The 27,904-nt window shown below is 31.1% G+C and overlaps 3 protein-coding genes and 1 long non-coding RNA gene across 6 annotated transcripts; 2 read left to right on the top strand and 2 right to left on the bottom strand.

The window, feature by feature from the left end:
* Nucleotides 1-74: 74 nt before the first annotated feature.
* Tsp26A (Tetraspanin 26A) lies at nt 75-8,543 on the top strand. The gene is made up of 8 exons (XM_088196789.1): nt 75-275; nt 2,642-2,762; nt 2,858-2,931; nt 3,002-3,076; nt 3,141-3,239; nt 3,312-3,485; nt 5,371-5,487; nt 6,376-8,543. Exons 1-8 carry the CDS (start codon nt 165-167, stop codon nt 6,442-6,444), a joined length of 840 nt encoding a protein of 279 aa, XP_088052915.1. The 5' UTR covers nt 75-164; the 3' UTR covers nt 6,445-8,543.
* A 47-nt stretch (nt 8,544-8,590) lies between these two features.
* Nucleotides 8,591-20,906, bottom strand: LOC148239513 (transmembrane protein 135-like). Its single transcript, XM_088196778.1, has 9 exons — nt 20,642-20,906; nt 18,362-18,492; nt 18,156-18,282; nt 17,584-17,735; nt 17,389-17,512; nt 16,414-16,566; nt 16,208-16,348; nt 15,972-16,138; nt 8,591-8,712 (listed from the first exon to the last, which is right to left on the bottom strand). The coding sequence occupies exons 1-9, from the start codon at nt 20,798-20,800 to the stop codon at nt 8,664-8,666; spliced, it is 1,203 nt and encodes a 400-aa protein (XP_088052904.1). The 5' UTR covers nt 20,801-20,906; the 3' UTR covers nt 8,591-8,663.
* Nucleotides 20,907-21,382: 476 nt separating this feature from the next.
* On the top strand, nt 21,383-21,965 carry LOC148239512 (uncharacterized). Its single transcript, XR_015811299.1, has 2 exons — nt 21,383-21,596; nt 21,737-21,965. It is a non-coding gene; the product is annotated as an uncharacterized LOC148239512 (long non-coding RNA).
* A 2,526-nt stretch (nt 21,966-24,491) lies between these two features.
* LOC148239511 (transmembrane protein 135-like) lies at nt 24,492-27,464 on the bottom strand. 3 transcript variants are annotated; one of them, XM_088188030.1, is made up of 10 exons: nt 27,404-27,464; nt 27,155-27,322; nt 26,788-26,918; nt 25,876-26,002; nt 25,659-25,810; nt 25,491-25,596; nt 25,254-25,406; nt 25,048-25,188; nt 24,817-24,983; nt 24,492-24,758 (listed from the first exon to the last, which is right to left on the bottom strand). In XM_088188030.1, exons 2-10 carry the CDS (start codon nt 27,305-27,307, stop codon nt 24,713-24,715), a joined length of 1,176 nt encoding a protein of 391 aa, XP_088044156.1. In that variant the 5' UTR covers nt 27,308-27,322; nt 27,404-27,464; the 3' UTR covers nt 24,492-24,712. The 3 variants fall into 3 exon arrangements, with proteins under 3 accessions (XP_088044156.1, XP_088044148.1, XP_088044139.1); XM_088188022.1 differs by having other exon boundaries at nt 27,394-27,409; XM_088188013.1 differs by having other exon boundaries at nt 27,155-27,448.
* Nucleotides 27,465-27,904: the final 440 nt, after the last annotated feature.

Raw genomic sequence — 27,904 nt, 5'->3', positions numbered from 1 at the left:
TTTGTTAACTGTTCCCATGTAACGAGCTCGTTACAAAGAAACATTCAGCTCTCGTTAAGTGGCTGCGGACTAGTGATGTTCCACGGTGGCGATTGCGATTAGAAAGGCATCCGGTGCTCTCGGGCGTTGGGGTCCGACAGCTCGGGCTCTGGCGACGGAGAGACATGGCGGGGCCGCCGCCGCTGCCCGCCGCGAGGCTCCGCTACCGCAGGGACGCCTCCGAGGTCAACTGCTGCCTGAAGTACCTCATCTTCGGCTTCAACGTCCTCTTCTGGGTCAGCCTTTGTTTTCCTTGGAGAAAAATATTTTTTATTTTTTCTTCCTCTTCCTTCGACTATGACTCATTCGATTTGTAGACGCGCGACCTTCCGTTTCGCACTTTAATTTAATTACTATATTATACATGCATCGCCAGCTGATCGGATGTTTTGGCCAAAACTCCAAATACGTCGACTATACCAATTTCTATGGTCTTTTGTGGTTTTACAAGACAGTCCTTCAAAGATAAACTAAAATCAATGTCTCTCCCTTTGTGTCAAATTGAAAGATTGCTCTCACTAAAGACAAGTTTAGTGAGTTAAACAAATATAGGTCGAAATCAGAAGCCAAGAGCGATTCATATTATAATATGCATAAGTGAATGTCCAGAATGAACGATTTACCCCAAGAGACTATGAATCTGTAATCACTGATCTTATCTCATTTAATTTGATCCTTGCTGCACTCTAGACTTCCGTTTGGTCACCGGGAAACCCAAAATCGATTAAGAACAAATTATTCACTTTATTAAAGACTAGTTATTACTAAAACCATATTTTGCATCAGAAAGTTCCATTTGTTAAACAATAAAATTGGAAAATATGGCTAAGACAATTGTACATTTCAAATATTAAAAATATATTTAAAGCAACTTGGAAATCACTTAGTTTTGGTTAAACTATATGCTTTACATTGTTCCAAAATTGTTCACTTGTCTGTGTGTAAATAATATCATGCCTTATTCAAGGACATAGGTAGATCAGGAATTCTTGAATTTGTTTATATGCTATGGGTGCGATTTAACAGGGGTATGTGCATTTAAATAAATACTTTATTCCATACAACGAATTGTTTGTGCATTACAATAATAAAAAATGAGCATTTAATAAATATGTATATTCAATAAAAAATATTAGATTGAACATTTATTTGTGGTGTATATTAAAATAAATAAGCTGTGCATTAGCTTTGATGTAGCCAACAACCGAAGTTAAGCAGCATTGGGCATGGTCGGTACTTGGTTGGGTGACCACTTGGTTACACAACGGGTGTCGTTGGCCACAAGTTCTTAAATCATTTATGTAAGGTAAATCTTGTTGCCCTCTTTTTAAATAAATTCGCTGCAGAGAGTTATTCATGGGGTTTTCCCTGTTCTGACTAACTGCCTCCAAATCTGTCCAACGGCTTAATAAAATACTTGCTGTAGTTAACTAATAACTTATTATGCACAGCTTATTTATTGTAATGCACATATTATTTGTTTTATTGCACACTACAAATAAAGTATTGCTCAATCTTTATTTAATGCCCAATTTTTATTATTGTAATGCACAAAAAATCGTTTTATGAAACAATTATTTTATATATTGCTCATTTAAATTGACCTCGTATGCTATTAACTTGCACGCAAGAACCAATTTATCTACTTTACAGCAGGTTCATAATTCAATTCTAAATAAAATGTTATATTACAATTTTGGAATATTTATTTGGTTAATTTAAAAATACACATATAAAAAATAAAAAAAACAATGGTTATGCTGCCACTGGGGACACAGTAGCTGAGGGTGCAGATCTAAGAGCACCTAGGGTTTTCTGTGATGAGGCCCCTGTTATGTGAGGCTTTAGTCCCTCGGAAAAAAATGAACTAATATTCCCTAACCGCAGCTCAAATCTGTTATCTGGCATTGGTGGAGGAAAGTGGTTTCTTAAATCGCAGAGGAAAGGGGTTTCGTACTCTTTCTTTTTGAGATGGTTGTCATATTTTTCCTGCAACTGAATCTCTTCATCTTCACTTAAATTTACAAACATTGCATAGATTATTTTTCTGGCTAAAAATGCAGTACTGTGTAGCACATGCATTTATGTACGAGTTATAATTTAATCATCAAAATATGAATCATTTCTAGTTGATTCATATATTAATCTCAAAAATTAATATTTTTGTGTTATTACTGTATTTTACGATCAAAGTATTATTAGTAGAAGCCATTGTTCAGGCTGCAGTAATAATTACATTAATTAAGTTTTACATAGACGATTAAACATGTCCTTCACTTTCTTAAATTCAATTATTGAGAATATTTTATTGACATAAAATTCGCTATTGTTTTCATATAATATTTATAAAATATGTTACATTTGTACAATCTGACCTTGACATAGATACAATTTTTCTATTGCGTTATGATATACAAATGATGCATTTAGAAATTAATGTTAGTATTCAAATGACTAATATTGTCATATATGGTCAATGACCTGAATTTGTAAACCTGTTTTGATAATGATAATAAATCGTTGATTCACAATATGTCAAATCTTTTTTAGAAATATTAATTCTTAATTATTATTTAATCATGTATGTATGCTTTGTTTACAGTTACTCGGCTTAGGAATTTTAGCAATCGGGGTGTGGGCGTGGAGTGAAAAGGACACCTTCAACAACCTCTCTCGGTTGACCAACATCACGTTAGATCCCGTTTTTATTCTCATTTGCTGCGGTGAGCATACTTTTTTTACAGCTAAAATCAAATACTTATCATCAATTTTATTTCCTTCTTATTATTTAATGCTAATGTTCATCGTCATTTTTCAGGGACAATGACTTTTATAATTGGATTCACAGGATGTGTCGGTGCCTTAAGAGAAAACACTTGTTTATTAGCATGTGTAAGCTGAATTTATCAATATATTACCATTCTAAAAATATACAAATATAGTAATACATATTATTTTTTAGTACGCAGTGTTTTTAACGTTGCTTCTTTTATCCGAATTGACTCTCGGTGTATTAGGATTCGTTTCTAAAGACTGGGTAAGTTTTTTTATATACTAATTATTAAAAATTGAGCTGATTTGTAATTTTGTTATTTTTTCAGATAAAGCAACAAGCAACCACCGGTTTCCAAGCGTTCATTACGCATTATAGAGAAGATCCCGATCAACAGAATTTGATCGATTGGATACAGGAAGGATGGGTAATATAGTTAAAGTATTACTATGAAGTTGAAATAGTGTATGCTTACTATAATATGTTGATTTGTTAACAGTTGCAGTGCTGCGGAATCGAAGGTCCTCGCGATTGGGATCGCAATGCGTATTTCAATTGCTCTTCGTTGACCGTCGGAAGCCGGGAGGCTTGCGGAGTACCTTTCAGCTGTTGCCGGCATCGCGAAGCTGTGCCGAATAAACAATGTGGATACGATGTTCGGAAATCTGAATATGTAAGTATTGAGCAGATTTTTTTGTTATTTTATATTGTCTTAGGAGGTATGGTAAAATTCTAAAATAATAGGTAATACATGAAGTGTATAGTAAACATTATAAGATATGTTATCATATTACTAAAGTGTTTAAATTATTATATATATATCTGTACTGAGAAGTCTGAAACATATATTGCGGATAAATGAAATATTAGTTAGTTAAAGAAGTAATATGAAATAATGTTATAAAATATTTGTTTTGGTCAGCAAGCGTACCAAATGATAATTAATGTCTTGTGTGGCTCTAATATAAACAATCAGTTTTAACCCGATTTTTTAATTGTTGTGCAAAAATTTTACATTCATATCTAGTTAAATTTTGCAATTAAAATTGCTAGGAGGGGAGTTTTTAACGACTAATGACTAAAATTTATAAGTATGATTTTCAAAAATATTTTTTTTTATTATATAATGACGAAGCTCATCGCACTTTGACTGCAATAATGTCACAATTAAAAAGTTGATTTTTTTGTGTAAGTAAAAAGCAAAAATAAAAACATGCCGTTTGAGTTGATCATCTTTCAATGTTTTCGTTTCGTTCTTTTAAACACCAAATAACTAACATATCAAAATTTAAAACTAAATTTAATATCACTGATACAGTTTTTTAAATGAGTCACTGTATAATGATCAGTTTCTTACAAAATTACCGAATGAACAATAAGGATGCATGTTCGATACAGTGTAAAGTGGGTATTAAATATGGTTCTTAATTATTCGTTGTTCTCAACTATTCTAATATTAAATAAAAAATGGATTAAGTATTTAAATATATTTGTAACTTTTTTCCAATTAGTACAAAAAAATAATTGATTGCCTATTAAATATTATTTAATTATAAAATAATTTTTGGTTAATAATAATTATTTTTATTAATCATTAATTACTTTCATAATTGTTCAATTTTTTTAATTTTATAAAATATGTGTAACATGATGCTAAGTGAATTACTGATCAGTGAGGGTGTCAAAAGAAAAATGTTTAATTTAATAAAATTGATGGAACATTTTAAATACATGATACCGTGATCGAATTATTGAACTGATTGAAATAAAATCTTTGCATCTTGAAATAACAAATACAAAAACTTAACACACAAAAAATTGCAATGCACACATGTTTTTGCGACAAGCGTTGAACGATAATAAAGGGTGGACCTCTCCAACATTTTGTTTCGTTCAATGAACGAATTCTGTGAATTTCAGTCGTAGTAGATACCGCCGATAAACATTTTTTTATTCACAAATGATTTTCAAAGCCATAAAAGCATTTTTTGTTGTTGAGAAAAAGCATCTTGTCTCTCATTTCGAAAAAAAAATAAGAAAAAGCGACTACTTGTGTTACTCAAGTATACAAATTGCTTCATTCTAAGTTTTTTTCAAATTTTATTTGAGATAGTATGAACGAATATTCATATAGTTTTGAAAATGGGCGAAAAATTCGAATAAATATTCGATTGAGAAGCCTTGTATTGAATGATGAGACGTTGTGGGTGTGCTTAGCCAGCCGAAAGGAACATCTACGAACGTGGGTGTCTGCGGGCGGGCGAGGAGTGGCTGGAGTCCAATCTGCTGCCCGTGGCTGGGAGCTGTGTAGCGCTCATGGTGCTAAAGGTGCATCAGCAGCATGTCTCGATATACTTAGCAACGATTTTCAATTATTCTTTATTGGGCACGATTTTTTAGGAATCTGCATGTCGTCTTTTTCATATTTTATGATTTCGAATTACGTTATTTGATATTATTTTTTCACTAAAAACTCATTTAAATACTGAGTCTGATTACTTTCCTCGTTTTCTATAATTTATGCATGATGTTATTTTTTTTATTTTTTACCTTTGTAGCTAATTGACGCTGCCAAAATAATATACGAAAAGGGCTGCATTGAAGCGGCTGAAGAATGGTTTGATCGTAATCTACTAGTTGTCGCTTCAACTGCTGTAGTAATCGCATTCGCTCAGGTAAGCATTTTATAAATGTATGCAGTTTAGCTATTAAATGCGTATGTGGTATACATAAATGATTACCATAGTTAAACAATAACTTAAAAATTTTCTATAATCAATCTTCCACATATGCATTTGTGCCTTTTTGCTTAACACACTATGTTCGTATTATTGCATGCTATTGTATTTCATTCATATAATCTTTATAATGTTCTATCCAAAAGTTCAGTAATTTTTTTAATTAAAAAAATAATGTAGCATTCGTTTCTTTCAAAATAACCTTGTAATAAATATGTCACTTGGTGATAAAATGACTTAAGACAACGTTTTAAATATATCAGAAAACGGTGCTCTTTCTCTTACGTTCGTCTGCATTTCGAATAGTCCACAATCGTCTAATGATGGTGAAGGGTTTCTGGTAAATTCAAATTTAGAAGTTTTAGATGACTCACATAAATTTATATTAATGAGTCATCCCTTATCTCGTTGGCCCATCGCATCATTCAAATAAAGAAGAAACATTTCGTTGACCTTCCACTTATCTGGATATTTTAGGCGAATGCTCTTTATTGTAATGTTAAAAAAGGGTTGGTGTCAATGGCATTGAATTTTGTTGCTTTAAATTACTTCAATAATGAGCAATATTTTCGCATATTGTAAAAGATGATGAAATCGATTTCTCGCTTCAATAAATTATGTCAGTTGAAAACACGTTCATTTAATTAAATTGGAAAAATTACAGTCTTCCAGTCTTTAATTCAAGTAAATTAACACCGCAATAAAATTGACAAATACTTCAGTTTGCTTATTTAAATTCCTTGAACTTCTAGTTGGAACCTTGTATGTATGATAATTTTACTTACACTAATACAAAAAAACTTATTTATTCTTACACATTCACAGATTTTAGGCATCTGCTTCGCACAGAATCTGCGAGCTGACATATTCGCGCAGAAGGCCAAGTGGCACTGACACTTACCAGCTCCCTCCGCTGTTTGAGCTGCACCCGTCGTTAAAGGCCGTGGCTTCTCGACTCGGATACGTTCCGTTCTCGTCGACGACATATCTCCTCTACGATATTTATGAAGTTTCCGATTACACATTTTAACAAGCGGATCATTTCGGAAACTCGAGCCTCGGTTTCGACAAAGTACATGTGCAGTTCAAAAGGAGGGAGCTCTACGTTGTATCGCATAATATATAATTATTATATGCATATATAGTATATTTAACGTGAACTTTTATACAAACTGACTATGTGTGTTTTAACACGATCCATTATGATTATATTATATAAATATTGTGTTCGTTGATGGGTCTGAAATGTCGAATTTTTTAACCTTGTTACTATTTAGATTCAACATATATGGACATTTTTTCTCACTTCTCTTAAAGCTTATTTAATGTAGACGTATATGTATTGATATAACAATAATTTATTTTTTCTTTAGATTAAAAATAAAATATTGCAAATTCATAACAAAAATAAATGTTTAGTTAACTATAACCAGAGCGAATGTGCTATTATATCGAAACATTCCTAATTATCACTGTATAATTGTTAATTCCAACAGTAGTAATACATTTGTGATTCTGATGTGAAAAATAAAGCAGTTAATGTATACTTTTGTAGACTAATGAAGTAATTAAAAATTTGAACCCTAATATATTTTTTGTAAAATATAAAAATATGATGACCGAGCTCAAATATCACGTTTTATGTTTTTAATCGGCATGAAACTTGTTTCTAACTGTTGATAAAATACTTTTAGTTTTCTTTTACATTCCATTTACATTAAAATTCGACATTTCCCTTTTATCGACCCAATGATATATAAATTTATAAATGTACAGTATTTCTCCGCGCGTGCAAAACAGTTTAATCTTTCACCAACATTTGCCAAATTAATCCATCATTTTATTAAGTAAAAAACCTTAGAAGTTTTGTATTCGCTGTAGCGTATTGTGAGTTAACAATAAGTATTAAAAAAATATATGTATATTTGAAAAATCTTATAAACATTATAATGTGATATTTTTTTCTTCTTACAATTCTGTAATATAATGCATATTAATTATTATTATTAGTTGATTGACTTATTAACCGGATTCTTTACATTTACTATGTGACGATGCGATCTTTGTAATACTCGTAAAAAATCGGCTAGAAGGAATCCCTAATCTAACTTCTGCCTTGCTAATTTTAAAAATTTAAGGTCTGACTTTATATTTATTTTAACGAATCTATTGTACTTATCTTGACTGTGTTCAATTTTATATTTTTATATTATTAATTATATTCGTTTCTGAATCTCATGCATCGTATGAAATATATAGAGATACCGCACAAGTTTAATTATTATACATAGTGTTAAATAGATTTTTTTAATCCACTCATTAAATAAATATTTATTAGATTTAAAGGGCTGGACCCTTATTTATATTGATCTTTGAAGCAATTTCACATACTTTAATGTTCAATGTGTTTATTTCAGTGCCTCAAATTATTGTCCAACTGATCTATAACATTTATTATTACGTCTTCCATTTTCTTCTTAGTTTATATTTTTTCATAGTAAAATATAAAATGTCACATCGGTTGATTATGATTTGATTATACCGAGTGAATGCACTTTAAATATACATTCCAGTTATTTACCTCTCGTTTACATTATTATTAATAAAATTGTAAGTACCACTGAAACATGACGACATAGTAACGATACTCATCTTGACAATTGAAGACATCTACTATTTATTAATTTGTTAATAATATAGCTTTAATAACAAATGACTTCTACAGATGAGTAGCGTAATAAAAATGGTAAAACTCGATTCTAGCCACAATATTATAAAACTAAATATATTATGATGACTATCAAAATTTTATCCAAATGTTGACTATATTATCAATTTTTAAATATGCATGTTTTGTTCCTATAAATAATACTTATATCATTGTATAAGACTATAAATCAATATGTTATTTAAAAAAAATATTTTGTGCAATTAATCGTATCAATGTAGTATTATCGAAAATGTTTATTTTCCCAATAAATATATGATTTATATAACGCATATTTTTATTTATTCACTAATTAATAAAACATAAATGATAGTGTAATAAAAATTTATTAAAAAAATAACAATAATAATATACGCAATTATTAATAAATAATAATAATGTAACATTAGCAACTTATCAACATTTTTAGGAATGAATCATAAATCACTTGTACCCTGAAATAAAAAAAAACATTTAATATATTTGTGGTTATATTCGCTTTACTATTTAGATATTGAATAATCTTTGTACTTTTTTTATAATAACAAAAATGAAATTGTTTTGTAAACTTCGATTGACAACTATAAAAATGAACATTACCATAAATTAATATACCAAAAACCAAAGCCGTGGAGGTTAGAAAGGACTCGCCTGCTAATACCTTATATAGTCCAGTCAAATAAGGCGAAAAAAATGGAAGATATAAAGCTGAAATTTTTAAACATCCGTTTATAGAATCCAGCGAGTATTTCTACCTGCTCAACTTGGTATAAACTTTGAAAAAGTAAACAATCGTGAAAAAAGTGGTCTCGGCAAGTCGTTTGAACCATAATTTTATTACTTTCTTCATTTTATTATTAGGAATTAAAAATGAAATATTGGTTGACAAGAAATTTGTGCGAAAAAATTGAAAGAGTTGAGAGATGTCCTTACGGAGTATGTACCAGATGATAAGAAGATCATTTCCAAATTAAAAGAAAAATATTTAACTGATAATATAATTATAAAGAAGATTGGATCATTCCCTATTTTTTTTTTCGCAATGCTCAAGCTTAAATTTTATCCATAGCTTGGTATGAAAACAAAAAAGGCACTTCGGAAGAAGAACACTTGCGCGTAGTGGAAGCTGCTGCGGCGATTATTGGAGAAGATATTCGATCTTCTGTTGTTGAGACCAAGTCTTATCCGCCCCCGAGTAAAATATTAATGAAGAAATTCCGAAAACTTTATTACATTTTCTGCAAGAAGTTATTATAAAGAACAGAAAAGGAAAGGCGGAGCATTTTAAAACGAAATACACATCTATAAGTCATGCTATAATGACTTCCATACGAAAACGGTCCTTTTCTTCGCAGTTATTAAACATCCAAAAAGACTTTTGGATGTTTTGTCCAGGTTAGGGTTTTTCGCTTCATATAGTGATACTGTAAAATGTTAAATTTCAGCTGTTTATCACCCACAGCCTCGTAATCAACCATCAGAGTCAAGTGCCTTAGTACAGTATGCAGCAGATAATGCAGAAAAATATTTATACTCTTGATGGCTATAATACTGTTCATATAATGGGAATGATAAAAATAATAACTCCAAAATCTGAAGTTATATCTGATGACCGCATAAAGAAATTTACAACAAAACCAAGTGCAAAGGAGTTAGCAGCACTATCACATATACCCCTTCTAGTGTATGAAAATCATGTCGTACCCGGATTGAGCAAGAGATTCAAGTTCAAAATTTTAATGATGTAGATTCTACGGATGTACGGAAAGTGGAAAAATATCTCACCGTTGCCAGGGTGGAATGGATTTATTGAACAACTTACAAAAAACAATGAGAACTTTGTAACTTCTCGGATTCTGTTTCTTACTTTTATTCATCATCCTGCGAGTAATATGGACACAATTTACACTACATTACAGTGTGCTATAAACACTGCCAAGAAACATGAACAAAGAACATGCTTAATAACTTTTGATCAGCCGTTGTACATAAAAGCACGTGAAATCGTAGCAGCTTCAGATGCTAACTCAGACTTGTCCAGAGTAGTTGTGAAACTAGGAGGCTTTCATATGCTTATGTCTTTTATAGGATGCATAGGGTATATAATGAATGGAAGCGGAATCAAGGAAGCTCTCAGTACAATTTATGCTTCGAATTCTGTCGACAAAATGTTGGATGGTCACGCTTTTGCGAGAAGTATCAGAGGCCATACGCTATTACTTTTTGCATTATCGATGATGATTTTTGAAGATATGGAGATTAAAAGTTATAATGCTTTAGATGGTTTCATTCAGCAGATAACAATTTGCGATGTTTTCTATGAAACTGTGGAAGAATGTGCAGGTAACTCTGGCTCCGTAGTTTACATAGCGTTATCCTATAAACGGATGCGCGCTTCCCACTCCCCGCGCTATATCTCGAAAACCATTAACCATACGAAGAAATAAATCATAACAAACTTGTAGAAAATTTTATTTTCTATAAGTTTTGTGAAACATTTAATAACATGCAACGCAAAAAAGGCGAGATATTTGCAAAAAAACGATTTTTATGACCTTTGACCTTTAATATATTGATTAGCAGACACGATATCTTATGAGACTTTTCACCCTATCTTTAGAATGCCAAAACAAAGGTCTGTGCAAAATTTCAGCTTGTTATCTTTCATTCCGAGGTTAAACCCTTATTTGACTGGACTATGAACTATATGACAGGCTAAAATAGTAGCACTGCTGTTCATTCCTTGTGAATAAATAGTAGTGTGACTAAAATTAAATTATATAATAAAGAGCTCAACATGCAATGCCAACGTATTAAAAAGCTGGATGATGACAGTCATAGGTGAGTCAGATCGTGCAGATCAGAAGACCCAAGTATTTGGTTATTTGGGGATTCAAAATTATAGATCCTGATTCAGGAATGCTGCGTACTAAAGTATCATAACTGATGGATTGTTAAAATTAAATGTTTTCCTCGTATCAAAGCCGAGCATCATAATAGATTTTTACAGAGATCATTTACGTGTAGAGAGAACATCCACTTGCTCTCAAAAGTTATTCTGAGATCTTTAGTGAAAGTTTCTTTAGGCAGAATGTTTTTACCAAGATCATAGGAAAATTCTGATGGTAATTGAAATTGGGAAAATGGCATTAAAGGGTAGACGCTTAACAGAAGCTTATCTCCATAGAGAATCTAAATCACTCATCTCACAGCATCTAAACAATCAGTATAAAAAGAAAACTGAAATTTGTAGCTGACGTATTAATGTCATTAATGAATAACGACTTCCAGGTTGGACTCTTGACGAATTCCTAAAAGAATAAATATTCTTTTGACAATCGACTGCCATAGGTCAGTATTGTCTACAATCATTCAAAAATAAACAAGTTAGATCATTCGAGCAACCGTGTTCTAACAATTTTTCATAAAGATCCACAACAAACTTTGTCAAAGGCATTTTTAAAATAAGTATGTATGACGTTCACTTATATTCCTGCATTAAAAAATTTTGTCACGGTTTTGACAAAGGAGGTTAGTGACCATGGAATGGGTAAGGCAAAAACCATGTCGTTTGTTCAGCAAAACTTTCTAGGAGTGAATGAAGACGAACGAAATTATGGATAATTATTTCGAATAATTTAGTATAAGCTGACGACAACGACTGGTCTATAGTTTTTTATGGCTCGTATTTTTCGGGTCAGAATTTATATTACATGGGTCAGAATATAAGCGGCCAGAATTTATATTAAATGTTTAGAATTTAAATTGGACTTGTCAGCATTTATATTAATTGGCCAGTATTTATAAGGTGACCAGCCGCCCTCCTCAAAAATTTTGCTCTTCCTTAACAAAAATTTCTGCAGGGACTAAGTTGGCCAGTCAGTGGTCGTTTTTTTTTAATATTTCCATTTAATTAAGATTCATAGTATTTCATTAAATGACCAAATTCAAGTGGCTTCCTATTTAGAATCCACGCCAAAAGCAATAAAATCGTGCCGTTGCCGTCGCAGTGGAAACGCTCGGTTATCTAGCGTTCATATTAACACATTTTATAGCATTACGACTAACAATAAGTGAGAATTGAATGAAGCATATCTAAACTGAATTTTGATTAATAGGAGAGCGCAAGAAACAATTATTCCTTCTCAGAAGTCAAAAATCCACACCAAAAGCAGTATAATTGTTTCGGCGTTACCAAGCCTTCCCACTGCAACGGCGCCGACACGATTCTATTGCTTTTGACGTGATTTTTTGACTTCTGAGAAGTGATAATTGTTTTTATGCCCTCCTATAGACCAAAATTCAGTTTGCAAATACTTTGACTAGTACTCTTATATCAGAAGTCTATAGTAATATTGGTAAGGATAGCTATCATAAAACATAGCGTAATATGCGAGATGTGACATTTGTCTGTACTTCTTCTGCTTATTTTTCCCAAGGTCAGTTTTATGTTGACAGATGGTCAGCATAATACATGGTCATTATGAAGGTGTTTTAGGGCCAACTTGGTGGGTTGGCTTTTGTTTCGTTTGTCTCTTTGAATACATACAATTAAATATATTTGTTAAGTTATTCGTGGGGTGTTCAATGATCTGACTGAGGATCGCTCGCACCTAACCTGTCCCAACAGTTTTGGTAAGAGCGAGATATTTTAGATATTTCTATATTAAATAAATAATTCATTGCACATTTATATTTATAAATGTTATATTTTTTTAAATTCACATGATCGTACTATATTTTTATTCTGACCATATGCTATTTTTATTCTAACCATTTGATATTTATTTTGACCCTAAATAATATAACTATTACCAGGTTCTTAATAAAATTCTGACCGAGATTTAATTTTTATTCTGATCCAAAGTTGATTTAAATTCTGACCATTTAATTTATTGCCGTTCTTTATGCACAATTTGTCAGCAATTTTATGAATTGTACAATTGACTTGTGCATTTCTAAACATTAGTTGTCTTGAGAAATAGATCAAAAATATGTTTTTGAGGAACAGCGAAACTGACTTCGCAACCTTTTAAAATTAAATCCGGAAGCAAATCAGGCCTGGAAGAACGTCCTGGCAATAAAAGATACATACGCTGTAGGTAGTGGGGGCGGATTCTTCAACGTTCTCTTGCACGACTCCTTGAGGTGCAGCCTTGTCTCGGTATTAGCTATGTACTCAAGTTAATTAAAGTCCTCCAAAAAGCAATCTTGATATGAGGGTAAAACAGATCTTAAAAAGCCCACTTCTCTGTTTTGAAGTAAGAAAAAGTTTGATGTTCTAATCGCTATATTTGCTCCTTTATATAACTGCTCCATTGGAAAAATTGGGAGCATAAACCTGCCTTTTTATTTTATTTTTTATTTTTCGATTAAATTAAGACCATCGTGGCCTAACAGGTTACCCCAATGCGCCACGATGGTCGAAAGCAAATTATAAATTTACAAAACATAAAAAAAACGTATATATAAAAATAAATATAACAATACTTAAACATAACAAAAAAAATTATAAAATATCAAAATTAAAAGATATAAACCGGATCAGATCCTCGTAGCTAACATTAAATAAATCAATTTTCAATGCCAGCGTATTAAGGAGCCGTATGGCCACAGCTATAGGCGAGTCGGCAAGAGCGGATGTCCTAGCCCTAACTGCCATCAAAAGAGGTCTCGATCGTGATTCTCGAAAATGTTCCGGAACCCAAAACTGGAATTCCTCGAGAATAGCTGGATTGTCGACAGCACCTTTTAGTAGTTTGAAAAAATGCTTAGTGACATACAGCTTTCTGCGAGAATTCAGCGAATCATATCCCAACGCTCCTAAAAGAAAGGCGCTGGGATATAAGAACGGATAATAACCAAATGTCCTTTTGTAAAGGTATCTTAAATACCTTTTTTGAATTTTTTCTACTAAAAGGGAATATTTGGCTATTCGGGGATTCCAAATTATAGATCCCGATTAAAGAATGCTACGGACTAAGGTGTCATAGAGGATGCGAATAACTGACGGATCGTCAAAGTGAAAGGCATTCCTCATAACAAAGCCGAGCATCTTGGAAGATTTATCACAGACGTCGTGTATGTGTAGAGAGAACCTCCATTTGCTCTCGAAAGTGATTCCGAGATCTTTAATGGAAGTTTCTCTAGTCAAAATGTTACCACCGAGATGGTAGAAATAAGCTGATGGCAAACGGGATCGAGAAAATGAAACAGTATGGCACTTTCCGACACTAAAGGGCAGACGGTTAACGGAAGCCCATCTCCACAGAGAGTCTAAATCACTTAGTAGAGAGAAGGAGTCCGCAACAGATCGAATGCATTTATATAATTTTAAATCATCTGCGTACAGAAGAAAACTTGAATTTTTAATTGCTGTATTTATGTCATTAATAAATAACACAAAAAGCAGAGGTCCCAGATTGGATCCTTGAGGAACCCCCGAAGGGGTAAAATATTCTTTTGATAATCGGCCACCATAGGTTACAAACTGTCTACGATTGCTTAAATAACTCGAAAATAACCGAGTTAAATTATCTGAGCAACCGAGGTTCGACAATTTTTTTAATAATAACGTATGACAAACTTTGTCAAAGGCTTTCTCAAAATCTGTATACACGAAGTCTACTTGAATTCCGGCATCGAGAGAAGTTGTCACCGTTTTGGTGAACGACAGAAGATTAGTAACAGTGGAACGGGCAGGACGAAACCCGTGCTGTTGGTCTAATAAAACTTGCTGAAAGTGATTGTAGAGATATTTATGAATAATTATTTCAAATAATTTAGCAGGAGCTGACAACACTGCTACTGGTCTATAATTCTTTATATATAATTTGTCACCCTTTTTATGAATAGGGGTGACTTTTGTGCATTTCCATAGATCAGGAAATGATGATGTTTTGAGAATCAGATCAAAAATACATTTTAGAGGAGCAGCGAGACTGACTTCGCAACCCTTCAAAATAAAATCGGGAATTAAATCAGGTCTAGAAGAACTTATTAAATCCGTATTTAAGATCTGAGTGCTCAGTTTCTTTGATGGTCAGTACTGAAGACCAAGAACATGAAGTAGGAAGCGACTGAGCAGAAGTCGAAAAATATTCCTCGAATATTATTATAATTAATTATGGAGAATTAAAGACATTGGCTCTCTTTTTCTTTACGAGTCAAGGGGCATCTTTCTTCGACATATATTTCAAATGAAAAAAAATACTTGGTTGCATTCTAGGACCATTTGGAAAATATATTCAATCCTCTCCCCCCCCCCTCACATACATTTCACCCTCCCACTGCTTCTTGGATTTTATTAGAGATTATTTCCAATGCTTGGTCGAGCGTTACACTCATCGTCTAGTACTCATTATACCGTTTCTAAATCAGTCGATTCAATAGCTATTTTTCGATTCAACACTCACCAAAAATTGCATACAAATACTTTTTTAGGTGATGAGTAATGCTAACCAAGTGAATTTTCATTTGTATCATGAATAGATTTATAATACATAAACAGCATTTGTACGCTCTTTGCATTAAAACAATGGAATACTAATTATGTAAATAAAATTCAATACTCATGCATTATTCTATCGATAATTTTACAAAAGTAAATCCTCAGGAATTTAAAAATAAATAGTAGTGAAAGTTATTCATTTTTTTAAACAGTAAAGCGACTTATGAATCTATTTTATGTATATATATATGAATAAAAACATACTTTTTACTAGTGACCGTGTCCATTAGCCTAAAAATGTATCGTGGACAGTTATCAGGGTGCATAACTCTAGCGTGAAACAGTATTGCTTGACATAACATGTACAGCATTTCAGGCAGAGGTATGTTTTCAGGCAGCATTTTATTGTCATACATTCTACTCACTAATATCTATAATAATAAAATTTAAATTAGTCGAATATACTATAAATTTATAATCATATTGTATTGAATACTTACGTGCAAAATTGACGTTATGGATGCGAGCGATATTGATATACTAGGATTGAACCACAGCGCAGAACCGGCGAGGAATCCTGCCGGTAAGGCATGCCGAGCAGAATCTTTTTTGTAATGTCGACACAGCAGGCATGTTACAAACTGAAAAATTCATAATATATTGTAAATCAATTCAGTTATGTTCGATAAAAAACAAACATACTTACTCTATAAATGCCTATATATCCTCCCAAAAATAAACCTAACATGAAATGCTTTTTTGTTATCGATCTCACTGCTTTCACTGGAGTTCCTAATCGTGGGATGATTGTTCTTAACATTGTCATGGCGCAGCCGATTAAAAACATTTGGAGAGTTCCCTAAAATCATTTAAATTTATTTTCATCTAAGAACATTATATAAAAAATCAGAAGACATAATTATAACACTATTTTGTCATAGCAATGTAATTTGACATATCATCTTTGGGTAATTTGTTATTGTATAGTGTGATATTTTATTATAATGATATTAAAGTAGAAATGACAACCCATATAAATAGGACCATCTCCTTACAGCTGCCGCAGTAAACGTATTTGTCAAGCTTTAGATGACATTATAAGAAAGACAACAAGCGCCGATATTCTAGCAGTGACGAGCAAGACTGAATGTTACAATTCTTACTCTCAAGTGTAGTAAACCATTCACTACAGAAAGTCTCCGACTATTTATGTATTATTGACCCCACTCTTTAGTAAGTTCTTTATCGAGTAGACAGTAACTTGAGAAACTAAAGTTGTACTATAATGCACAGTAAGAAGGTAGTAGGATATAAATATGGATACAAACCGGCAATAAAGATAAATATATAGGATGTGAATTACCGATAAATTATCAAAGCAATAAACAATATTTTCAACATCTTATCACAAACTTCTCAAAAGTCATTCTCAGATCCTCAAATGAAGTGTTCTTTGTTGAATACTTTACTCTCAATTATAGGTCGGGGAAGTGCATCTGCAGAAAGTGACAATTTAGCGATGTTTCGAGGTTGCTTTTTGGTAATTTAAGATGGAGTACAACTATGCCATGAAACGTAAGCGATATTCTAACACTTTTAGAGCTGACAAATTTCCAGAATCTCCGACAACCCCTAGTATTTATTAGTGATACAAAAACAGTTACATTATAGTATATGTTACCTTGAACACATATTTTTTGCAGACTTCTTGGTGCGGACAATATGAAGGGTATTTTTTGTTTTCGCTGGCGATATATCCATTACTTGTTACGGGTTCTTTATTGACGTTCGGAGGTGTGAAGAACCTTCAATGTTCATTTTATAATTATCATAAATGTGCTAATTCATGTCTGTAATTTAACAATAGTCTTTTTACCAAATGAATGACATTTTCTTTGATTTTTCTAGCTCTTGCCGCATCAAATAAAACAGATACGAGCTTCCGAACATGAACATAATAGTTTCTTTCATTGGTGTCGATTTAACGTATCCTTTGAATTCCATCATTCTCCACCAATGCTCGAACACCTTTAAAAATGATATTATTTTATCTTATGTACTTAAAATTATAAATATATATTTTTAATAATACGGGATATTGAAAATATACGTATGTATACTATGGTTAGGTTAGGTAAAAATGTATCACTTAGGAGGAATAAATTACGTTCTGCGCATACTGATTACATCGCAATAAATTGACCATGCACACGTCACGAGTCAGACTCTTCAAACATTTATGGGAAGAAAAATAAAATAGGAGGTGAAAAATTTTAGCTCAAGCATAGATAGTAATACATTTTTAGAACAACCAAAATTTCGAATATATACGAAAGAAATCACTGTAAAATTGTCGTGTATATCTATGATAAGGAATTTAGTGATATCGTATAGTATCAAGAATACGTTGAAATCAATTTATATAATATAGATAAGCTTCAAACATACCAAATTTACGAATGTGCTGTTTACTAGATATCTTCGGTATGGAGGCTCAAAATAAATACCAGCGCCGCTAATGAACATCGGTAAGAACACTGTGGTGTAGTAATGAAATCTGTTGAAGCAAAATCTTCTGCAAATATAAAATTATATAAATTAATATTTGTATTGTTATTTATATTTATTTTTTATATCCTCAATATTTTGTATACCTAAGTATGCAATTCAGCGTAACAAAGCTTGTGCCGACTGTAAATCCGAACATGCCGGAAAAAATATATTGCCTAAATTGTTTTAGTAAATATTTTCTGCTTAGTTTTTTTCCATTTATGATCAGTTGCACCTAAAACAATAACATCAATGTTACAAAAAGATAAAAACAGATAATAGAACAGTTAATACTAAAAATAAATATTATAATATATTATATAGTCATAAATGAAAACAATATGATAACATATTATGTATAGTAAAAAAAAAACATTTTTTTATAATACAGATAATTATTTGATTTATTATTATAACTAATTTTATTTAAAACTATGCCAATTTTTATTTTTTCAGTAACAGGAAAAAAGTATTATTTATTTAAATAGAAAAAAGAATATGTATGTAACAATTCAATATATGTTTTTGTTGTTCATAGGACACTAAAAAACATCAATATTTGTTTGACAATGACTTTTTTGATAACATGTAAAGCTACATGCCGATTTCAGATATATGTATGTATTTAGTAAATCGTCGATTTTAATTTGTTTGCACTTATTGCAAATACGCATCGTCAGTGAAAGAAGGGCTTATCGCATATGGTCTGTTGATCGCACAGCGAAAATTGCAAATAACGAATATTCTGATCATAGATAATCAATATACAGATATATGTATATTCAAGAATACGTAAATATATATAAAAAATAATGTCATATGTTAATATGATTTGAATTTAAAAATATCATGTTTTAAAAATATACAATTATATACAATTTTAATTTAAAAATATTAAACAGTTGGAATTAAAAGTAAAATATATTTGACAATCAAACAATCACTTATATTTAGAATTTTCGTGTGTGCAATAATACGGTCACCATCGCATATACGTGTTAAAAGCGCAATAAATAAATATGCTACTACACTTCACAACTCGTAGACAAGTGCAATTGATATGCTGACAAGTACATTTTGAGGGATTAGCATTTCCACGAGTCAACAACAGATATTCAAATGCAAGGGAATGCGGTGCGACAAGTGTAGTGTTGGCAAATTTTCATCTGTTCAAACCACAGTGGTAAGAAAGACAATAGAAACAAACAAAATTGATTCCAACACCAAATCATCGTAATTGAATTGAGAAAAACCAGAGCAAAGAAATCTCCTCCATCTTAACCAAGGTATATAAGTGCATGCATAATGCATATCATTTAATTCGGAATTAATTTCCGACAAGAACCTTCATCATGAAAACCATTACTCTCGACTTGGGACACTTCTCTTGAATTTTGTCAGCAAAATGCATCTTAATTAAATCGAAATATTAAAAAAACGACCACTTACTGGCGAACTTGACCTTGATTAAAAGCAGAAATTCTCGGGTTATCTCTCATAAAAATTTAGAAAAAACAGTCTCGAATCTATCCTGAAAATATTTTTTGAAATATTTCAGTGAAATCATATCAGAATACATTTTCACCGGTAGATATATATATATATTTTTACTAATAAAAATATAATTTATTTGGCGATGCTTCATGCACACAATGCACAAATGTTACAGTGAATGTGTATTTTTCAGTGAAGTTATATTTTCGCTTGTAGATACATATATATTTCTATTAGCATATAATAAGTAATATAATTGAACTGTTAGAAGTCAAAAGCAATACAAAGCAATAAAGTGGTGCCGTCGCTGTTGCATTGGGAACGCTCGGTAACAGGCATTCGCACTGCGACGAGACAGCACGATTTTATTGGATTTTTGACTACTGAGAAGGGATAATTGTTTTTTGTGCTCTCTCCTATTGGTCAAAATTGTAAGTTGTAATATTGTTATAAAACGATTTTATTGTTTTTGACGCGGATTCTAAGTTTTGCTTCCCCCTGGAAAGAGCTGAAATGATCAATTTTAATTATCACCGAGCGGAGTTTACTCGACTAGATTCTAGATACTCAAAAGTAATTGGCAATTATTGTCATTGTATAATTTTCCGAATACTTGCGCCGCATATTTGAATAAATTACTCGTTTGTTTATTTGTCACATTACGTAACATTTTATATAGCGAATAATGCATTCATTTGAATTATGTTATATTTTTAAATTTATTTTTAGTCCATGTAATGTCGAGCATGTAATAAGTAAAATTGTAAAAGGAAAATAGTGTAAGATGTCAAAGTTATTGTTATTAAAAAGTGTCGGTCAATCAGCAAGAATTTGATACGGATTGAAGCGCACTTTGCCCCTTCGCCAGACGGATGTTGGATGTTGCGTACCGCGTAGAGGGCGGCGTAAAACTTGTAGCTGCCGACGATCGAGTTCCACAGCATGATGGCCGTGCCGTCCAAGCAGCCCTCGGCCCAAGGATGTATCAGCTCGCAGCATTTGGCGTCTCCGCACGCCTTCTCGAACAGCAGCTTGCTCGCTTCCACCATTTTCACTTTTAATTTTGACTTTTATTTTTACCCCCCCCCAATTTGCATAATTGAACTACCCCACTGGGCGCAGACGGCCAGCACCTAGCCAAAACAGCGCCACACTGAACTGTCAGAAAGACGTTTCTCTTCGCTGTGCGGCGGCCTCGTCGATCGTCTGCCGTCTCGCTCTAACGCGCCGTGCGGTAAGAGACGGCCGATCGTACGACTTTATATGTACTTGGAAATTGCGCTAGTGTGCCGTAACGAACAACTTTAATATTTAATTATTTTTTGTTTCAATTCGACCAACATTTTAAGTGATATGAATGAGTGACTTTTCTTTGACTATAATGACTCGACAGGTTTCGTATCCCTAATGCGTCATCATATTATTATTGTAAATGTTCCAGTTTATGGTCTTTTATATTTCATAGAATACTTCTTCAACATCTTGACCTGTGTTTTAACTGATGCTCGATGTGATTTTCACCGTTTTTTTACATCAATTTTTATTATTGTCTTTTTCTTTTTACCAATATAATATTGATTCGATTTCCGCATTATTTAAACTATCTTTACTTTTTCAATGAACTGTTCAAGGGTCAAAATATCGGCAAGTCACATGGATCTGGGTCACATAGCCAAGTGTTAAGAGAGAAAGAGTGATCCGCTCTCGAGACCCCGAGGAGTTCCAGCACGAGTGGATAGTCCAGCGTCATCACGATAGATTACAGCCGATAATATTTCTCCGACACTCCAGCGATGAATTTCCGACCTTCAAGACCAACTATTTCGATTTCAACACTTGATAATGGTATTTTATAAATGCTTAATTAAACTTTTTCTGGGTCTTCTTTTGCTTGCAAAATCATATTTCTTCGACCTCAAAACCCGAAAATGTCACAGCCTTTTCGGAAATTTTGCCCCTTTACAGACTATTCTTCTGTTTTACAGACTATTGCAATTCCGCTAGCCACCATCCCCCTAAATTTGTGACGTCAATAACGGGAATTAAATTTAAGCCTAAGGTTCTGAGAAACCCGTCTCTACCATAAGGACGAATCGTGACCATAGAAGGAGCCAGGATACTATATTTTCGAATAGTGTACATATTGCAGCATATTTACAATTTTGTATACGTATCTGTATATAACATAACCATATAAATACATTTTTAAATTACTAGTTAGCGTATCTTTAAAACCAAACCACGCGATAATAATCCAGATGTTCGCTCTTCATTTTACGTAGTTTCATTATTAACGAGGTGACGAGGAGGATTGTCCTCCTCAAAAGGTTTGTCTTCCTTGTGTCCCCTTTGAAGAAAAATGTCCAAGGTGACCTTTCTTTAGATAAAAAAAATTCAAGATGACCTTTTTATTTTTAGTGGCCTTCTTTGATATTTTCAGAATATGGTCACCTTAAGGTAAGGTTATCTATGAGTTGTATATATAATAATTTCTGTTTCATATTTATTCATTATATTTTTACAATCAAAGGTTCGATTGAGTGTTAAAAAATAATATTTCTAAATAAATATATTGTGTCTTTATGATTAGAATTACATATGTTATATCAGCTGCGATTATTGGATATATATACACGTACATATATTATCTAAATCTGCGAAGATAAATGCGATAAAGCAATCTTAAAAATAATTTTATATTTTCCAATAAATCTATTTTATCAATAACACTGTGCAACAATTATCACAAATAAGAATATATTTTAACTTAACTCATATTTCTGCGATTTTATTATATAATATTATACAATACATTATCTTTAGTTTTGCGCTCTATATTATGAAAAGTAAAACTTTCTGTATTCGTTACTAAAAAATATTATTTTTGCTTTATAAAATTATCATTGTGCGGAACCTGGCGGTGCATTCGTTAAGTTTTTTATATAAATTATTATTAAATCACAAAATTTTAAAACTTTAGTGGTACTATTTGTGCAATAATTATACATACGTGTCTGATATCGTTGTAGTATTACGACATCTAGTCTCCAAGTCATATCAAAGATCGAGTTGAACTCTTATTAAGTTGAATTATCAAAATTAAGAGAGTTTGATTTTCTCGGTCTTTTGGTTTAATTTTGAGCCATACCGAACAGTTGATTTTAGGTCGTCAAGCAGCGCACTTATATTTTTCTTGGTCAAACGTCAGGGTATATTACACCAAGGGTTGCTTATAACAGGTCACCACTTGCCAAGCTCTCTTCCTTGGCCGGCCTTCCCATAGAAGACTCCGCCTCATTAAAATCAGAAAATAACCGAATATTAAAAGTATTAAAATTCATTACAGCATTAAATTTTGGGTCGAATATTAACTTTGCCTATATCAGTTGCAAGATGTAAAATATTTTTTTCCAAATTAAAAATCATCAAATACTATTTAAGGATCATAATGACTCAAGATATACTAAGCGGATTGGCTATAATAGCTATCAAACATGAGATATGTGATAAATTGTGTTTTAAACCCGTACGAGAATTTGCTGAGAAAAAAGTGAGACGAAAATTTTTCGATTAAAAATGTTTTTTTATTATTATTGTCAATACTGTTTTTCAAATACCAAAATTTTAAATACATAATACACGTGAATTATTGTTATTAATTTTTTAATTTTTTTTTTAATATTTTGTGTTTATATTTTTTTATTACTTCTTAAAGATATTTATCGTACTTTTTTAAAACTGAATTCTTAAATAGATTGTATTTTTTGTTATTAGTTTTTATCTTTTTTGAATTAATTTTATGTTTATATTTTTTCATTCATTTTTAAATATATCGTCTATTCTACATTTTTGAAACATAATTTTACATACGTATTGTATTTTTTTTTCTAATAATTTTAATTTTATATTATTACATTGATTTTTTAAAATTAAATGCTTAAAAGCATATTGTTTATTTTGTTTTCATATTTTATTAAAATATGGATTTTAATTTTTAAAAATACCTACAAAAATTCAAATTAATTCAAGATTTTTCGAGTGGGTGTTTCAGATAAGAGTTTTATTTCATTATATTTACATATGTTGTGACAATAAATGAGATGTTTTTTCCGAGTGGTGGTAGAGAAGCTGGCGCAGGGATGATATCCGTAAGAGGTCCTCAAAAGTCGTCTCTAGTAGATGGCGTGGTAGCGAGTGTACAGCGAATGTTGACTCTCTCTCTACTACGGTGGTGATCGTATAGAGGGGTACCAGTGACAGTATGTTATCCGCGGGCTACGGGCGTCTTTACGCTATTATCTTGTTTTCTTGTTGATGGATGATCATTTCGGTCACAATGAATGAGCGCAAGTTTTGAGACAAAGATCTTTTCAAACGTGGTCATCTTGTGGTCGCCACAATAATAATAATATAATATATAAAGGGCTACAAAAATGTTTTGGTTTCTTGAGTCTGCACCCTTACGTTACATCCACTGAGCTTAGTAATTTATAAGTTTTAATAAAGTGCTTGTGCAATTTAAAATGTCTTAAGTTGCATCTGATCCAGCAGGACCCACATGCTGCCACTGCAAGGCTATCCATAAAAAAATTTAAACCTGGAGCTCTTCAAAATATGAAAAAAATGTTGAATAAATCACTGTAGATATGTATAACCCGATGGAAAAAATAAAAATACTTGTATATTTATAAAACTATATATTAGTAGTTAATAATACAATATGAAAATAAATAATAAAATATTGTAAGAATAAACATAAATTGCTATGAAATTTCTTATCTTAAATGTTGATCATAAATATTTTTAATATCGATTTATTTCAACGTAAAAAATAATATATTTTTTTTTAAGAAATGGTTTAAAAAAGTATTATTTTATAAAAAAATCTAATTTATCTTATAGTTTTGTAAAACAAATTAAACAAAGAAAATATTCCAGTCCACCGAAAAATTAATCTAAGTTTAATGTATTGGAACTGATGAAATTACATCTTCAACCATTAGAGACCTAAAATATATTTAGATTAAAAACTAAAAAAAAAAACGATTAATAAATAAATACTTACAAGTTATTTGTAACTAATCTCTTAATTCTTAGGCCGTAATTAGGACAAATATTAGAATGTACAGTACCAGCATGTATCACTATCGCTAAACATATTCCGAATAGAATTTCAGGTAAAGGTATTTTTTCAGGTAGCATTTTATTGTCGTACATCCTACTGACTAATATCTAAAATATTAAAATGATAAATAATAAAACATACATAATGGTCCATAGCAAATTTAATATTTACGTGCAAAATTGATGTTATGGAAGCGAGTGATATGGACAAATTGGGACTGAACCACATCGCCGAACCAGCTAAGAAGCCTGCTGGTAAGGCATATTGAGTAGAATCTTTTTTATAATGTTGACACAGGAGGCATGTCACCAGCTGTAAATTTGGTATAAGTCTCAGTTAAATGGGATATAAATTTGACTTTATATAGTCATACGCACTCTATAAATGCCTATGTATCCTCCAAAAAATAGACCTAGCGTGAAATGCTTCTTGGTGATTGATCTGATCGCTTTCATAGGATTTCCTAATAGTGGGATGATTGTTCTCAAAATTGACATGGCGCAACCGATTGAGAACATTTGGACAGTTCCCTAAAAATATTCGAGTATAAAATTTTTTGATAACATTTGATTATTAAGTGTTTTAAAGCATTGTATATTATATACATATATTACCTTAAAAATATATTTTTGGCAAACATCTTCATGTGGACAATGTGAAGGATATATAGTATCGTTGCTTGTTGCAGATTTTCTATTAACTTTTGGAGGTGTGAAGAACCTGCAATATTGATTGAAAATATAATTAATTAATACATATTTTGTAACTATGATGATATTTACCATATGAAGGACATTTTCTTTATTTTTTCTTGCTCTTGTCGCATTAAATATAACAAATATGAACTTCCAAACATAAACATGATAGTTGCCTTCAAATGCGTCGATTTAACGTATCCCTTGTATTCCAATGTTCTTATCCAGTATTCAAACACCTGTAATATTATTTTTTTATGTAATAACTGCAACTATATAATAAATAAATAATTAAATCTCGTACTAAATTAACAAACACGTTGTTGAGAAAATATCTTCTGTGAGGAGGCTCTAAGAATATAAATGTGAATCCTGATATGAATGTTGGTATAAAAATTAAGTTATAATAATAAAATTTTCCAAAGAGGTTTCTGTAAAAAAAATGTTATAATAAAATCTATTTTCATTGAAAGCTGAGAATAAGCCATAAATGTGCAGTAAGAATTTGTTTGATTTTTTTCATAAGTGTTTTTTTTTTATGAAAAATATGGATTTATCGTCTGTAAAAATAACCTAGAGACACAGATACATTATAGATGGTTTTTATTAAAGGAGTATAGATTTACCATACGTTAAGGCTCTTCATATTTTACAAAAACCCGGATCAAAATAATTTTTTTAGTTATATTATATAAATATAAAACTGTTTTTTAAAACAATAATAATTATATTAAAATAATAAAAACGATCTGTTATATTACTTCGATTCATCTGAACTATTCCGCATTAAACATTGACACCCGACACTGAAACCTAATTTATATCTATATATTTATATACATATAATAATTAAAAATTAAAATATATATTTCGTAGCAAAAATGTGCGAGATGTCATCATTTCAAATACCGTTTAATTTTTGGGTTTATGAGTAAAAAAATGCACTACAAAATGCATTGTTGCAACCCAGATGAATATAACGTCTGGCAACATTAGCGCTTGGTTCAAGAGCAACACGCACGACCGCGCTCTTCCGCAAATAACGATATAGCACGATAATATATTATAATAATTCAAAAGCATTAAATATATTTTTATTATCACCATGGCACACAACTCCACAACATATACGAATATTTAATTCTCACTTTTCTGTATTTTAAAATATCTTATATATAATTTTTTATGTTGTTAGTATAATACATGTTTTCCATACCTAAAAATACAACTGAATTCTAAGAGTCCAATACCAACACACGATGCAAAAACACCTGACACAATATATTCCATTAATAGTTTTAATAAATATTTTTTGTTTGGTTTCATACCGCTTACAATAAATCTCATCTGAAATAATTAAAAATAAATTTTACAATAAAAAATATATATTATTTTAGTGAAAGTGTGTATTTTTGATTATAATTTTAATTTTTTTTATAAAAATTCATGACTATTCTATTTATACAATATACTACTAAAAACAAGTTTTAAAAGTCACAAATATTTCTAGCATAGCATAAAATACTTATTATGTAATATTAAATCTAATAATCTATATATATATATGTGCACATTATACTTACAGCATAAAATAATCCAAAAAATTTAAAGCCACCTTGAAAAAAATTCATAATTGTGTTAATATCCAAACAACTTTTTGTCCAAGGGTGGGTTAATTGGCAACATTTTGCATTACTAAAATGTTGCTCAAACATAAGCTTGCTACATTCCACCATTTTAAAAAAATATATCTATCACAAAAATCAATTTATTAAAATGGTAATTTGCACAATTTTTTGTAATTTCACAATCAAGTTAAAACCGATAAATACTCAGCGATACACCACTAGAACTAGACCAACTATTTACCTACAATATTTTTTGTTAAAGTAACACGTTCATTGCCGTGTACTGTTTTTATTACAGCTGCGCATTGGAATGAATTTAATTATAAAAATATTTTTTACATTTAAAAACAAGATAATTTACAAAATATTTTTTCATTGAAAAAAAATTCTTAAAACTTTGTCAAAAAACACATTAAATAAAAACGTATTTTAAACATTACTGTATTTTATTGAAGTAGTATTACTATGTTTTGGAAAAGAGTGAACCTTATCAACATTTTATGGTGTTTATTGCAAAGTGCAATATATTAATTTTGAATACAAACGTTCTTAAAACATTTCGTTGATTAATGAATGATGTTTTTAAATCGTTTTCTTTTGTTTACTTTTGTATTAAAGGCAGTAAAAATTTTCTTGCGTTTCGTTCAATAGTGTCATTTTAGGTCATACTCCTTTGTAATACCTGCACTTCACTCTCCGAAAGTT

The sequence above is a fragment of the Plectrocnemia conspersa genome, unplaced genomic scaffold (assembly GCF_051122295.1).
Source record: "Plectrocnemia conspersa isolate PC_06_02 unplaced genomic scaffold, ASM5112229v1 ptg000001l, whole genome shotgun sequence".
In the NCBI taxonomy this organism is placed as follows: Eukaryota; Metazoa; Arthropoda; class Insecta; order Trichoptera; family Polycentropodidae; genus Plectrocnemia; species Plectrocnemia conspersa.
Note: the sequence above shows the minus strand (reverse complement) of the source record. Positions and strands in the feature narration are given on the sequence as shown.

Coding starts and splice junctions, on each gene's coding strand:
- LOC148239513 (XM_088196778.1), bottom strand. CDS start 20,800: ATGGTGGAAGCGAGCAAGCTGCTGTTCGAGAAGGCGTGCGGAGACGCC. Junction 17,736..18,155: donor ACAGCACATTCGTAAATTTG/GTATGTTTGAAG, acceptor TCATTTTTAAAG/GTGTTCGAGCATTGGTGGAG. Junction 16,349..16,413: donor GATATATAGGCATTTATAGA/GTAAGTATGTTT, acceptor TGAATTTTTCAG/TTTGTAACATGCCTGCTGTG.
- Tsp26A (XM_088196789.1), top strand. CDS start 165: ATGGCGGGGCCGCCGCCGCTGCCCGCCGCGAGGCTCCGCTACCGCAGG. Junction 3,077..3,140: donor GATTCGTTTCTAAAGACTGG/GTAAGTTTTTTT, acceptor TTATTTTTTCAG/ATAAAGCAACAAGCAACCAC. Junction 5,488..6,375: donor TAGTAATCGCATTCGCTCAG/GTAAGCATTTTA, acceptor ACACATTCACAG/ATTTTAGGCATCTGCTTCGC.
- LOC148239511 (XM_088188030.1), bottom strand. CDS start 27,307: ATGGTGGAATGTAGCAAGCTTATGTTTGAGCAACATTTTAGTAATGCA. Junction 25,811..25,875: donor ACAACGTGTTTGTTAATTTA/GTACGAGATTTA, acceptor ATAATATTACAG/GTGTTTGAATACTGGATAAG. Junction 25,597..25,658: donor AAGAAAATGTCCTTCATATG/GTAAATATCATC, acceptor TCAATATTGCAG/GTTCTTCACACCTCCAAAAG.